This window comes from Oncorhynchus tshawytscha, linkage group LG31, assembly GCF_018296145.1.
Source record: "Oncorhynchus tshawytscha isolate Ot180627B linkage group LG31, Otsh_v2.0, whole genome shotgun sequence".
NCBI classification, from domain to species: Eukaryota; Metazoa; Chordata; class Actinopteri; order Salmoniformes; family Salmonidae; genus Oncorhynchus; species Oncorhynchus tshawytscha.
The window spans coordinates 26,206,589-26,222,391 of record NC_056459.1 but is presented as its reverse complement, the minus strand read 5'-3'; the positions used below and the strand labels follow the sequence as shown (position 1 = coordinate 26,222,391).

General features: G+C 40.8%; 1 protein-coding gene across 2 annotated transcripts; it reads left to right on the top strand.

Annotated features, from left to right (window-relative positions):
• On the top strand, positions 1-8,706 carry LOC112234291 (chromobox protein homolog 3). 2 transcript variants are annotated; one of them, XM_024402356.2, is made up of 5 exons: positions 1-158; positions 6,851-6,999; positions 7,261-7,429; positions 7,564-7,658; positions 7,948-8,706. In XM_024402356.2, exons 2-5 carry the CDS (start codon positions 6,857-6,859, stop codon positions 8,072-8,074), a joined length of 534 nt encoding a protein of 177 aa, XP_024258124.1. In that variant the 5' UTR covers positions 1-158; positions 6,851-6,856; the 3' UTR covers positions 8,075-8,706. The 2 variants fall into 2 exon arrangements, with proteins under 2 accessions (XP_024258124.1, XP_024258123.1); XM_024402355.2 differs by having other exon boundaries at positions 11-158; positions 6,824-6,999.
• The last annotated feature ends 7,097 nt before the right edge of the window (positions 8,707-15,803 follow it).

The window sequence follows — 15,803 nt, the reverse complement described above, 5'->3', positions numbered from 1 at the left end:
AAGTTTAGTTACCCTTGCGGCACCCGTAGAAAAGGGAGGTTTATTTTTGGCGCGCGCGCAGCAGCAACTTATATTCTGCACCGCACGCGGGTAAGGACGAAGCCGCTTGTTCTTTTTCCCGTCGTACATTCTGCATCAGCTTTTTCTTGATTTTCAAGGTGAGTCCCTCAAGATCCAACGTCAAATGATAATGTAAATTATATGCTGTACACTTATAATTGATGTGATGAATATGTGTCGTCTTTATTTTTGCTTTAGCGCACGGTCATGCTAGCCACCAGTAGCCAACTTGCTACAGTTTAGCTAGCTACACTGACAAAGTGATTCCATTGTGTTTGCTAGGAAGCTTATGTAACTTGTTAGCTAGCTGCCATTTTAGGAAAGGAAGGTCTAATTCTCACTGACCAATCAACCAGGTAACTTAGTGTAACTATATTCACGTTGCAGGTTTTGGGCCTTGCAATCACAATTTGTCCGGCCTTTGTTAACCTAACGTCTGATAAGCCCCTGGAAGCTTGTAGGGAACATAGTTAAATTCCACTTAACTAGCAATCTACCACAACTGGATAACAAACGTTTATTTAGCTAGCTAATGTTGGCACACTACCTAGTTGGCTAAGCTCCCGCCGGTTGTTTCGTATCAAATCAAATTTGGTCACATGCGCTGGTGTCGAATTACGGTGAAATTCTTGCTTGCGAGCCCTTCCCTACAATGCAAAATCGGAATGGTAACACGAGGAATAAAATACAATAATGTATTACTGTATATACAGGGGTACCAGATCAATGTGCAGAGGTACTAGGTTTTTGAGGTGTGTGTATGTATATGTGACGGCATGGTAAAGTGACTACGCATCTGGATAGAAAGTAATGAGTAAAATTAAGAGTTTAGACACTTTCTAAGCCATATTGTAGCGATTAACGTTTATTTTCTAGTGAAAGTTAATTTAACATCCATATTATATTGAGTAGCTACTTAACTTTGCTAGCAAAATCAATACATGCATTAGACTAGGCCTGTAAAAATGGCTTTGGGGGAGGGGGGCTTAACGGATTGTGCATAACGTTAACTTCTGTGCGCTTCAACGTCTATAATTTCATATAGCTAGCAAACGTTAGCGATAATAAAATGACAACCTGTGTGCCCCTTGATTAGCTAATAGTTAGTTTGTTAGCGAGGATATTGGTGAAGTGCAAGGCGCACGAGCTCTGTGATTCCCTCCACTTTCAGCATTTTGATCGAACGATCTAATGTTGCTTGGCAACTACCGACTTGACGAGACCGTGTTCAAAGCTCAATAAGGAGGATAACAGAACGATGGGAAATGCAATATTTGGGACCGAGGTATCACTACTTTTAACTGTCCAGTGTTTCCAGATTTCTATGAAATATTACCAGTAATTATTTGCGGTACAAGTGGGTTTTTTTTCTCCAAAATATGGTAATTATGTAACCATGTTTAAAAAGCAGCTTTTCTGTGTTGGAATGGTTTGTGAGTACCCAGACAGCATGGTGTGGTCCTGTACTGGTCATTTAAAATATTAATGTAAGTGTACAGCTTATTGGACATCCTCTGGGGAAATGGAAAACATTATTTAAACGTTTTAGGTAGTTTTTCTCCAGTTTATGCAAGTTTGGTTGGGGGGAGGGTCAAAATGTAGGCCAGTAAAATTTTGGGCACCTACTCAAGGGTTCTTAATTTATATTATGTTCTATATTGTAGAATAATGGTGAAGACTTCAACTAAGAAATTACACATACGGAAACATGTAGTAACAAAGTGTTAAACAAATAAATATAGCTGAGATTATGTAGCCACCCTTTGGTCTTGACTGCTTTGCACAGTCTTGGAATTCTCTCAACCAGCTTTAAAGAAACGTGTTAATCCCACCACAGTGTCCGATTTCAAAAAGGCTTTACTGCGAAAGCACACCATATGATTGTTAGGTCCGCACCTAGTCACAGAAAAACACAGCCATTTTTCCAGCCAAAGACATGAGTCACAAAAAGCTGAAATTGAGAGAAAATTAATCAACAACCTTTGATCTTCAGATGACACTCATAGGACTTCATGTTACACAATGTATGCATGATTTGTTCGTTAAAGTTCATATTTGTATCAAAGTCTGTTTACATTGGCGTTATGTTCAGTAATGTTTTGCTACCAAAACATCCAGTGATTTTGCAGAGAGCTACATCAATTTAATGAAATACGCATCATAAATGTTGATAAATACAAGTGTTATACATGGAATTAAAGCTATACTTCTCAATGCAACCGCCGCGTCAGATTTCAAAAAAGCTTTACGGAAAAAGCACACCATGCAATAATCTGAGTACGGCGCTCACCCACCAAAACAAGCCATACAGATACGCGCCATGTTGTGGAGTCAACAGAAGTCAGAAATAGCGTTATAAATATTCACTTACCTTTGCTCTTCATCAGAATGCACTCCCAGGAATCCCAGTTCCACAATAAATGTTTGTTTTGTTCGATGAAGTCCATTTATGTCCAAATACCTCCCTTTTTGTTTGCGTGTTTAGTTCACAAATCCAAGTTCATGAGGCGCGAGTACTAGGTCCAGACAAAGTCAAAAAAGTTCCGTTACAGTTCATAGAAACGTGTCAAACAATGTATAGAATCAATCTTAAAGATGTTTTTAACATATCTTCAATAATGTTTAAACCGGAGGATTCCTTGTGAAATGGAATGAACTCGCACTAGCGCGCGAGAGACTGAGCTCATGGAATAAAATATAAAACATGCATTACCTTTGACGAGCTTCTTTGTTGGCACTCCAATATGTCCCATAACCATCACAATTGGTCCTTTTTTTTTAGATTATTTCCGTCCATGTATACTCAAAATGTCCATTTATAAAGCACGTTTAATCTGGAAAAAAACAGCTTGCCAAAACACAACGTCGCTACAAAACATTTCAAAAGTTGCCTATAAACTTTGCCAAAATATTTCAAACTACTTTAGGTATTTTTAAATGTTAATAATCAATCAAATTGTAGACTGGGCAATCTGTATTCAATAGAGCAAGTAAACAAACCATGCACCTTTTTTCATCTTGGGTAACTCTCAACAGTGTAACGTTGTTCCAGGATGTGCTGCTTCTTCGTTGCACCAATGACTAACTTCAACCAAATTCCAAAGACTGGTGACATCCTGTGGAAGTCGTAGGAACTGTAAAATGGTCGCTATCGAATATCCCTTGGCAAAGACAACTGAGGGAACGGTCAGAGGCACACAAAAAAAAAATCTGAACAGTTATTCCTCGGGGTTTTGCCTGCTACATAAGTTCTGTTATAGTCACAGACCTGATTGAAACCGTTTTAGAAACTTCAGAGTGTTTTCTATCCACACCTACTAATCATATGCATATAATATATACCTGGCATGAGTAGCAGGAAGTTGAAATTGTGCACGCTATTTATCCAAAAGTGGAAATGCTGCCCCCTATCCCTAAGAAGTTTTAACCTATAGTGACTCCCAAACCCGCATGCGGGAGCGTAATCATTGCCTGAAACTACTAATTAGCATAACGCAGCGGACATAAATATTAATTCATGAAAATCACAAATGAAATATATTGAGACACAGCTTAGCCTTCTGTTAATCACCCTGTCATCTCAGATTTTCAAAAGATGCTTTACAGCCAACGCTAGACAAGCATTTGTGTACGTTTATAATAGCATAGCATTATGCCTTGCTAGCAGCAGGCAACCTTGTCACGGAAATCAGAAAAGTAATCAAATATAATTTTGTTTACTTTTGAACTTCGGATGTTTTCACTCACGAGACTCCCAGGTAGATGGCCAACGTTCTTTTTCCCAAAATATTATTTTTGTAGGCGAAACAGCTCCGTTTGTTCTTCACGTTTGGCTGAGAAATCGCCCGGAAATTGCAGTCACCACAACGCCGAAAAATATTCCAAATTAGCGCCATAATATCGACAGAAACATGGCAAACGTTGTTTATAATCCATCCTCAAGGTGTTTTTCTAATATCTATTCGATAATATATCCGTCGGGACAATTAGTTTTTCTCTAGGACCGATTGGAGTAATGGCTACCTCTGTACTTTACGCGAGAATCTCTCTCGGAGCCACCATGTGACCACTTAAGCAACTGAGACTGAGGAGCTGGCCGTTTACAATAGTTACCTTTTCATCCAAGCTACTCAATACTGCCCCTGCAGCCATAAAAAGTTAAGTTCCTTGCTCCAAACATATGAAACCTGGTGGTTCCTTTTAACATGAGTCTTCAATATTCCCTGGTAAGAAGTTTTAGGTTGAGGTTATTATAGGAATTATAGGACTATTTCTCTATACCTTTTGTATTTCATATACCTTTGACTATTGGATGTTCTTATAGGCACTTTAGTATTGCGAGTGTAAGAGTATAGCTTCCGTCCCTTTCTTCGCCCCTACCTGGGCTCGAACCAGGAACACATTGACAGCCACCCTCGACGCATCGTTACCCATCGCTCCACAAAAGCCACGGCCCTTGCAAGGCAAGGGGAACAACTACTCCAAGTCTCGGAGTGAGTGAAGTTTGAAACGCTATTAGTGCGCACCCTGCTAACTAGCTAGCCTTTTCACATCGGTTACACCAGCCTAATCCCGAGAGTTGATAGGCTTGAAGTCATAAACGGAGCAATGCTTGAAGCATTCTGAAGAGCTGCTGGCAAACGCATGAAAGTGCTGTTTGAATGAATGTTTACGAGCCTGCTGCTGCCTACCACCGCTGTCAGACTGCTATATCTAATCAGACTTAATTATAACACACAGAAATACGAGCCATAGGTCATTAATATGGTCAAATACGGAAACTATCATTTCGAAAATAAAACGTTTATTCTTTCAGTGAAATTATGAAACTTCCGTTTTTATCCAACGGGTGGCAATCATAAGTCTAGATATTCCTGTTACATTGCACAACCTTCAATGTTATGTCATAATTACGTAAAATTCTGGCAAATTAGTTCAATGAGCCAGGCGGCCCAAACTGTTGCATATACCCTGTCTCTGCGTGCAATGAATGCAAGAGAAGTGACACAATTTCCCTAGTTTAATATTGCCTGCTAACATGAATTTCTTAAATATGCATGTTTAAAAATATATACTTCTGTGTATTAATTTTAAGGCGCTGATGGTTAGGTACATTCGTGCAAAGATTATGACTTTTTCGCAAATGCGCTTTTTTTAAATCACCCGTTTGGCGAATTAGGCTATGATTCAATGATGAATGAACAGGCACCGCATCGATTATATGCAATGCAGGACAAGCTAGATAAACTAATGTCATCAACCATGTGTAGGTAACTAGTGATTATGTTAAGATTGTTTTTTATAAGATAAGTTCAATGCTAGCTAGCACCTTACCATGGCTCCTTGCTGCACTCGCATAACAGGTAGTCAGCCTGCCACGCAGTCTCCTCGTGGAGTGCAATGTAATCGGCCATGATCGGTGTCCAAAAATGTTGATTGCCGATTGCTACGAATAATTAATCGGCCATTCCGATCAATCGGTCGACCTCTAATACAAAGAGCCCTGTTTGGTTGAAGACCAAGTCCATATTATGGCAAGAACTGCTAAAATAAGCAAAGAAATAAAAGGGTTGCAAAGAAAAAGCCCAAATAAATCACGCGGGACAGAGGAACTCTGCCTAGAAGGCCAGCATCCCGCAGTCACCTCTGCACTGTTGATGTTGAGACTGGTATCTTGCGGGTACTATTTAATGAAGCTGCCAGTTGAGGACTTGTGGGGCGGGGCGTCTGTTTCTCAAACTAGACACTAATGTACTTGTCCTCTTGCTCAGTTGTGCACCGGGGCCTCAAACTCTTTCTATTCTGGTTTGAGCCCGTATGCACTGTTCTGTGAAGGGTGTAGTGCACTGCATTGTATGAGATCTTCAATTTCTTGCCTTGAATAGCCTTAATTTCTCAGAACAAGAATAGACTGACAAGTTTCAGAAGAAAGATCTTTGTTTCTGGCTATTTTGAGCGTGTAATCGAACCCACAAATGCTGATGCTCCAGATACTCAACGAGTGAAGGACAGTTTTATTGCTTATTTAATCAGAACAGTTTTCAGATGCGCTAACATAATTGCAAAGGGGTTTTCTAATGATCAATTAGCCTTTTTTTAAATTATTAACTTGGGTTAGGTAACACAACATGCCATTGGAACACAGGAGTGATGGTTGCTGACAATGGGCCTATGTAGATATTCCATTAAAAAATCTGCCGTTTCCAGCTACAATAGTCATTTACAACATAAACGGTGTCTATACTGTATTTCTGATCAATCTTTTTTTAATGGACAAAAAAATGTGGTTTCTTTCAAAAACAGGGTCATTTCTAAGTGACCCCAAACTTTTGAACGTAGTGTATTGTCCAGTTGGATAAACACTCAACAGCCGACACACTCTTGCCTCATTTTGTATCCCATTCCTATGATAAATTAAGTTTTAACTTGGTTTTCACTGGCCAGTTTGTGTGCGTACAGCAAACTACAAGTGTTTTAATTATTGTATTGATATTCTGGACCAGGGTGTCCCAAACTCAGTCCTGGGGGTGGCCCCTGAGTGCACATTTTGGTTTTTGCCCCAACACTACACAGCTGACTAAAATCAAAGCTTGAATGAGTTGGCTATTTAAATCAGTGGTGTAGTGCTAGAGGGTAAAACAAAGCATGCATGGGGATGGACGGGGGGTTGAGTTTAGGAAACCCTGTTCTGGACAATAACCTGTGTAAACATTGTGTCAGGTGGTCTCATGTTATTAAAACCCAAATTCGTCTCTTTAAAAAGATGAAAACCTCCCCTCTTGTTTCGCAGCCTAACATGGGTAAGAAGCAGAATGGCAAAGGCAAGAAGGAGGTGCTGGAGGCAGAGCCGCCGGAGGAGTATGTTGTGGAGAAGGTGATGGACCAGCGCATCGTCAATGGGAAGGTGGAATTTTTCCTCAAGTGGAAAGGATTTACAGAGTGAGTGCACAGTTCCGGGGACCCAGGAAGTGCTTCCCTGATATGGGGTCATGCTTGTCTGTGGCATGCTTATCTTGCAGAACCTAGCTTGTTTAAATAATCTGAGTTGTGAATTGAACTTGACTGCCATTTTAGTTACAAGTATAGCTCACTTGAAAAAATGTTAATACTCTGCTGCATTTCTAGAGCATGTGTTACTCTTCTTACCAGCATGCTGATGGTCATTTGTAGAAATATCCACTAACTACTCTTTCCTTTCAGAGCGGATAACACTTGGGAGCCAGAGGATAACCTGGACTGTCCCGAGCTGATCTCGGCCTTCCTCGAAGCCCAGAAGAACGTGGTAGAAAAGCCTGACTCCAACAAGAGGAAGTCCTCAACAGATGAGCCAGAGACAGAGGAAAACAAAGCCAAGAAGAAGAAGGATGTGGTGAGTGTTTAAAATCATTGTAGGGTGGTGTTGTCAGCTAGTCTGTGTGCAATGGTTCTTGTATCAGTATGTTCCGATTTGCCAGATGGGTTGCATGGAAGCTGTAGTTTATTTCTGTACTCTGTGTGTTTCAGAGTGACAAGCCACGGGGCTTTGCCAGGAGCCTGGACCCAGAGAGGATCATCGGTGCAACTGACAGTAGTGGAGAACTTATGTTCTTGATGAAGTGGTGAGTCTCAAATTTGTAAAACATAACCTCCTAGCTTGTGCTGTTCCTCTTTAATATCAATCCCTTTTCAGTGTTGCACAGCCTAAGCCATTCCTCATGTAATTTATCTTCCCTGTTTATAACAATATTCACCTCTTAAAATAACTGCCTTTGGGAACTTACATTCTATTTTTATCATGTGCACCTGAACTTCATTATGCTGAATAGTGCTACTAGCTGAATAGGTCAACCTTATTATTCGGCTCAGTAGCCACTAGTAAACACCAACCACTGTCCCTTGGCTCTTCAGGAAAGACTCGGACGAGGCAGACCTTGTCCCGGCCCGGGAGGCTAACACTCGCTGCCCTCAGGTGGTCATCTCCTTCTACGAGGAGAGGCTGACCTGGCACTCCTGTCCTGAGGATGAGGCGCAGTAGCACCCCTTCCTTGCCCAGCTGATGTCCCCTGTGGGCCCCCCTGACCTTGACCTCCATCCTGTCCCTGATCCTGTCTCTCAGGACTGTTCTCTGTGTCTCTTCTCTCGCCCCTCTATTTTTTTTTTTGACTTTTACAATATGTTTAGCCATAGTGTTTAGTGCAGAGCAGTCAGGTGAAAGCCTGTGCTTTGGTACATATTTTAGTGATAGGACAACATTGTTTACTGGGAAAGGGACTGAGGATGTGGAGAAATGGGTAGGATGTGGAAATAAGGGGATGGGTGATTTTGTCTCTTTTCATGGACCTATTCCTCATCCAAAACTGTCAGGGACTAGTTCCTCAGTCGATATATAGTTGTTTGAAAAGTAACACCGTGGATCATATGAAATCTTGATTTATTTCTCCCCCACCCATATAATCATTTGTCAGACATGTATTTTCAAGGTGGTGCATGGCTGTTCTGTTCACTGTCTAGCCCCTTTCCCCTCTTCTCCCTCCCATGAAACTAGTCCCCCCCCATGGTTGCATACTTGAATCCCTTGAACAGTATGTCTTTTGCTGTATATTCACTTTGTAAATATTTTTTTCAAGAAGCTGTTCAATAAAGGTTTATATGCTTCATTTTACCACCCCCTCTGCCTGGGCTGAGTTTTGTTACAAAGCAATGACCTAACACTAGTGTAGTTGTAACTGTTATGGCTCATGACTAGTAACCATGGACTACAACTCTGCCAGAAGATAATTGTTCTGTGGGTTAAAGTTCTGTCAATGTGCTGGATTTCCATTCTGATTCTGGAGAACTTTTTGAAATCGGTGTAGATCAGCAATAGAAGTTTCCAGAGGGAAGATAGGAGGCTGGTTTTTACATACCCTTAGGTTGGAGTCAAACTCTCCACTAAAATTCACAATTCCAGTGGGTCAGAAGTTAACATACACTCAGTTGACTGTGCCTTTTAAACAGCTTGGAATGTTCCAGAAAATGATGTCATGGCTTTAGAAGCTTCCGATAGGCTAGTTAATATTGAGTCAATTGCAGATGTACCTGTGGATGTATTTTGAGGCCTACCTTCAAACTCAGTGCCCCTTTGCTTGACATGGGAAAACCAAAAGCAATCAGCCAAGACCTGGGGGGGAATGTAGACCACAAGTCTGGTTCATTCTTGGGAGCAATTTCCAGATGCCTGACTGTACCATGTTCATCTGTATAAACACCATGGGACTACGCAGCTGTCATATTGCTCCAGAAGGAGAAGCCTTCTGTGTCCTAGAGATTAATGTACTTTGGTGCGAAATGTACAAATCAATCCCAGAACGACAGCAAAGGACCTGAAGATGCTGGAGGAAACGGGTACAAAAATATCTATATCCACAGTAAAAGTCCTATATTGACAACCTGAAAGGCTGCTCAGCAAGGAAGAAGCCACTGCTCCAAAAGCACCATTAAAAAAATCCAGACTACAGTTTCCTACTGCACATGGGGACAAATATTGTACTTTTTGGTTAAATGTCCTCTGGTCTGATGAAACAAAAATAGAACTGTTTGCCCATCATGACCATTATGTTTGGAGGAAAGGGGGAAGCTTGCAAGCCGAATAACACCATCCCAACCGTGAAGCACGGGGGTGGCAGCATCATGTTGTGGGGGTCCTTTGCTGCAGGAGGGACTGGTGCACTTCACAAAATGGATGGCATGAGGGAGGAAAATTATGTGGATATATAGAAGCAACATCTCAAGACATCAGTCAGGAAGTTAAAGCTTGGTCGCAAATGGGTCTTCCAAATGGACAGCGACCCCAAGTATATTTCCAAAGATGTGGCAAAATGGCTTAAGGACAAGAAAGTCAAGGTATTGGAGTGGCCATCACAAAGCCCTGACCTCAATCCTATAGAAAATTTGTGGGCAGAACTGAAAAAGTGTGTGAGCAAGGAGGCCTACAAACCTGACTCAGTTACACCAGCTCTGTCAGGAGGAATGGGCCAAAATTCACCCAACTTATTGTGGGAAGCTTGTGCAAGGCTCCCTGAAACGTTTGACCCAAGTTAAACAATTTAAAGCCAATACACTCAATTAGTATTTGGTAGCATGTAAACTTCTGACCCACTGGGAATGTGAAAGAAATCAAATCTGAAATAAATAATTCTCATTTTATTCTGACATTCTTAAAATAGTGATCTTACCTGACCTAAAACAAGGAATTTTTAATAGGATTAAATGTCAGGAATTGTGAAAAACTGAGTTGAAATGTATTTGGCTAAGGTGTATGTAAACTTCCGGACTATTTTCCACCATAATTTGCAAATAAATTCATTAAAAATCCTACAATGTGATTTTCTGGATTTTTTTTCTCATTTTGTCTGTCATAGTTGAAGTGTACCTATGATGAAAATTACAGGCCTCTCATCTTTTTAAGTTTGAGAACTTGCACAATTGGTGGCTGACTAAATACTTTTCGCCCCACTATATATATATATATATATTTTATGACCTGGGCCCGTCCCGCACGAGGCCTTTTGTCTTTTGGTAGCCCGTCATTGTAAATAAGAATTTGTTCTTAACTGACTTGCCTAGTTATATAAAGGTTAATTAAAAATAAAATACATGTGTTGGTGACACTCGGCTGTTCAGATGAAGGGAATTAAATAGTCTATAATGCGCACCACAGCAGCGCTCAACTTCAGACGGAGGTGTTTTAGGCTACTTTAGCTGCTGGCAAAATAATTCAAAGCCTGTACTTTACCACTCAGGATGTAACTTCCAAGTGTTATTAAAACAAACTCGGACAACCCCATAGTGGAATCATTTACATAGTCGGCGTGTTTGTTCTATGCGAGATAAATATTCCTCTCGGACGCATTCAAGTTGCAAGAGCCATTGGAGGTTAACAGTTAACGCACAACAATTCTTAATGCAGTCGCGGGAAAACACGTTTGAAAGCAGTTTGGCCTTTGTTAAAGAGGGGGCTCCCAGTTTTGCATTGCTAATACGTTATTTTCTCGACTCCTTCAGTTGCGCGTATGGCATCGTTTTACAACCTGATCTTCAAGAGCAACAGAGCTCTTAAAGTGGCAACGTCGTCTTCAAAGGGCAATTACATACTTTTTCATAGACACAAATTGAATAATGAATAATACACTGAACAAAAATATAAACGCAACATGTAAAGTGTCGGTCCCATGTTTCATGAACAAACAAAAAAAAAAATCCCAGAAATGTTCCATATGCACAAAAATATTATTTTTCTCACATTTTGTGCACAAATCAGTTTACATCCCTGTTCGTGGGCATTTCTCCTTTGCCAAGATAATCCACCCCTCTGACAGGTGTGGAATATTAAGAAGCTGATTAAACAGCATTATCATTACACAGGTGCACCTTGTAATGGGGACAGTGAAAGGTCACTTAAAAAAGTGCAGTTTTGTCACACAACACAATCTCACAGATGTCTCAAGTTTTGAGGGAACGCCAATTGGCAAGCTGACTGAGAGATGTCCACCAGAGCTGTTGCCAGAGAATTTAATGTTCATTTCTCTACCATAAACTTCCTCCAACGTTGTTTTAGAGAATTAGGCAGTATGTCCAACCGTCCTCACAACCACAGACTACAGTAACCACGCCAGACCATGACCTCCACATCCGGCTTCTTCACCTGCGATAATCGTCTGAGGATGGGGGGGGGTCCTTCTACATAAAAATTCTCCCAGGGAGGACCCCGGACCACCTAAGCAAGGGGACTGGAATTGGTCAAACTCGTAGTTTAATAAATGTACAAAATGAACCGTTTTCCCTAAAAGCATGATAGTCATGACTGTCTTACATAAAAGGGGAGGTTAACTTGACCCCAGACAATCAATTTGAGATCGACTTAAATTTCTGTCATAGGATTTGTTGTTGTTGCTTTAACCCGTCATTGTCTGACCAATTGTCCCTGACATGAAAGGAGGCAGTGAATTGCTTATCTGTTTTGTGCATTGTAAAATTCTACCAGTAGGTGACGGCAGTCAGTCATTGTCACCAGGGAAGCTGGTTTAGAAAATAGTGACCTCAAGTCTTTATTGTTGGATGGTGTTTACATAAAAATAGATGAGTCTGAATAGCAAAATTACAGAACACCTGAAATGATGATAGACTTATAATAGACTTATACATGTTGGTCCCTAATAGTGATGGTGTGCCAAATATCTCCAGTGTTTCCTATACCCCCATTTCCCATTGTATAAAAGCAGGTAATGAATTGTATCTATAATGTAGCCTACATGAGACAAAGGTGGCTTAGTGACATCCTGGAAACCGAGCTATTTGAATGTTGACTAAAGTTTTACATTTAAGTTTGGCAATAAGGCCCAGAATGTACAAAACAATGGCCAATATTTAACCAAATGTTTTAATCGTCTGTGGGGAATGGGCTGTTCTTATTCAAAACACATACAGACGCAATGCCTGGACACAGCCCTTAGCCGTGGTATATTGGCCATATACCACAAACCCTGAGGTGCCTTACTGCTATCATAAACTGGTTACCAAAGTAATTAGAGCAGTAAAAATAACTGATTTGTCATACCTGTGGTATATGGTCTGATAAACCACAGCTGTCAGCCAATCAGCATTCAGGGCTCAAACCACCCAGTTTATAAATTGTAATAATAGGAGAAAACAGACCATATTGTGAAATACAAGTGTCAAGTTATTTTGTTCACTCACGTTCTCTCCCTTCTTGCCAACGGCTCCCTGTGGGCCCTTGATACATCGACCACCCTATAAGAAACATCGTTATCTTCATCAACATCATCATCAGCACTGATATAACACGGCTGTCAGCCAATCCGCATTCAAGGCCTGAACCACCCAGTTTATAATACTGAATAGCTCACCTGCTCTAAGCACATGTTTTAGTCACATTTCTCAGATGTGCCAAACTTCTGACTATGCAGCATTTTCCAGCCAGGTTGACTCTCATTTTCCTGAAATAAACAGGATTACTGATTGCAACACTGGTTAATGCATTTCTAATTTGTTCAAACAAAGAAACATTCTGAAAATCTCCTCAATTACTAGAGTTTAGATGTAACACCAAGCTCCCAACTATAGATGTAGGATCAGCTTATCCTACCCTAATTCAATCCTAACCTAAAACCATTATATAAAAATGGATGTGAAAATGTCAACCTTAGATCAATGGTTTGGGACAACCACTAACCCGTAGCTGATAGACGTTGAACTTTGACACTGTCACCTAAATGATGAGGTTAACCTTTACCTGAGAAAAAACACCTTTAAATGACCCTTACCTGCCTCTATTTTTTCAGCTCATTTCCTGCAATTCTACACATTTTGCCATAGAGTGGAGGCAAATGTTTACCGTTTTTAATATGATAACTGATGAACAATGGTCTATCTAAAAGTTTAGATAGCTGGCCACAAGACTAATTTACGTTTACTAATTTTACAAATGTATGTCCAGCTGACATGGGCTAATTGAGTGACAGCTGATGCACAACCAAGTTTCAAAATTGCACCTTGTGTATTCTATTATTCTAACTCTCAGCGGTAAGTTGAGAGACCAAAAAAATGACAAAATAAATATATACATTATTAAATGTTTGTCAAATCTGTCTGTGGACATACAAAAGCGGGGTCAGTTTCCCATATCTGTTCAGACCCACTCCATTCTGTGGTTCATCGAACCTCATTATTTTAACTATTGATACTAAAATAAAAATGTAAACATCATGGGCCCACCATAATTCTTATTTCCTCTTAGGAATGTTTAGTAGGGTCATCATAAATAAGGCTTAACATCTGCTTTGTGCTGTTGTATTCACTTTTATTCTGCATAATGCAATGCATTTGAGTCCTTGAACACAGTAGAATACACTGAATGAATCTGTAAAGGCCACGGAAGCTAGCCTACTCTTCACAGACTTTCTTAATAGTCTTCGGTGAGTGACAGCAGTCACTAATTCCCTGAAAAAGGAGATCAGACAGATATGACAATTCATTGAACCCCAAAGTCAAATTAGATAGGGAAAGTCCCACAAGAATGAAAGACTGACAGAATTCCATTTCCCTTTCTGACCCCACTGATCACTAATGTTGATAATGTCACTATGACCTGATCCCAAAGGTCAGGAACCAGTTGTCTCTCTGGGAGGTATGGATCATAGAGTTTACAAAGTTTGTTCAAGTGGTTACCTCCATCAAATTACATTTTTGTATTTTGGAGGAGGCAACACAGGGAGGCTTTTTTGCAGGAAAGACCATCATTATTTTGCTTAGGAGTCAGGATTTGGAAGGAGTAAAAAGCTGCCTTTAGACACTGGTCCTAGGTCTGTGTTTACAGACAACTTCGGGACAGTTTGGACAAAATAAATGGGACACTTAGGGTTACGTCTCTGCTGCCCAGCTGGCATGGATAGCATGGCAGCTGCGGGAACAGAGGTCCCATGACTGGCATTAGGGGGCCAGAGATGGACTTTAGACCTCAATGATACAATACAAGGAGTTTTCATAGCAACGTCCTCTGGCCTCTGGGATGTTTCCACAACGACAGCTCGTCAAAACTGTGGCTTCCCTCAGGCAACTGGCAACTTGGGCTCCTGAGTGGCGCAGCGGTCTAAGGCACTATATCTCAGTGCTAAAGGCGTCACTACAGACCCTGGTTTGATTCCAGGCTGTATCACAACCGGCCGTGATTGGGAGTCCCATAGGGTTGCACACAATTTGCTCAGTGTTGTCCGGGTTAGGGTTTGGCCGGGGTAAACCATCGCTGTAAATGAGAATTTATTCTTAACTGACTTTCCTAGTTAAATAAAGATAAAACAATAATTATTGCAAGCTCTGCTATTGCTAGAATTCAAGAATACTAGTAGTCAGTTATCTACCCTACATACACAAACAAACAGCAATGGGATATATTAATGCCTCTTGTAAATAAGGACCTGTAAACACAGATATACAATAGGCTGAAATATCAATATGAATATTTATTATCCTGGCTGTCTGCCCTGGAGTTGCCGTACATGTTGACTTGTTGTGTGGGGAGGATGCAACTACAGATGATGACAAAATCATAAGGCAAGTGTTCACCATATTGAACCAACACACCTCTCTAATGTCAATGCCATCCTGAATCTCCCAGAACTGTCCTCGATAGGTCCACTCCACCATCAGTGCCCCACTGGACTGCCACATGTCCGGAGGCCATTCAACAGCTAAAATCCCACCTGGAAACTGCTGACATGCATTGCCCTCTTATCATATGTACCCATTTTGCTACCACCCCATGGCTGGCCAGCCCACGTGACACCTGGACTGCTTGTGAAGAATGAGCTCTCATGCTGTGGGGACTAATGCAATGCAGGGCTCTATGCTGACATGTGTTTCAAGGAGCACATGTTATTCTTAGGAGCACAATGAAAAATATTTGAGGTATAAATAATAAGAATTGCCAGCAATTCCAATATACTGGGTTCACAAGCACCAGAAAAAAATGTATTTGTAAGATTGAGATATAGCCTACATTCGACCTATATGCATCTCTCAAAGAAGCTCTCCCTTTCTTTCTATGCCACCAAGTGTTGCATGCATACTACTGGTAAAATTACAACAAAGATAATGATAACTATCATTCGTTATTACCAGGTTGCGCTAGCTATTGCTGTAACATGACAGAACATGGTTAGCGGCTGGTGAGTAGTTTAAGAACGGCCCACTACACGCTTGCGATAGGA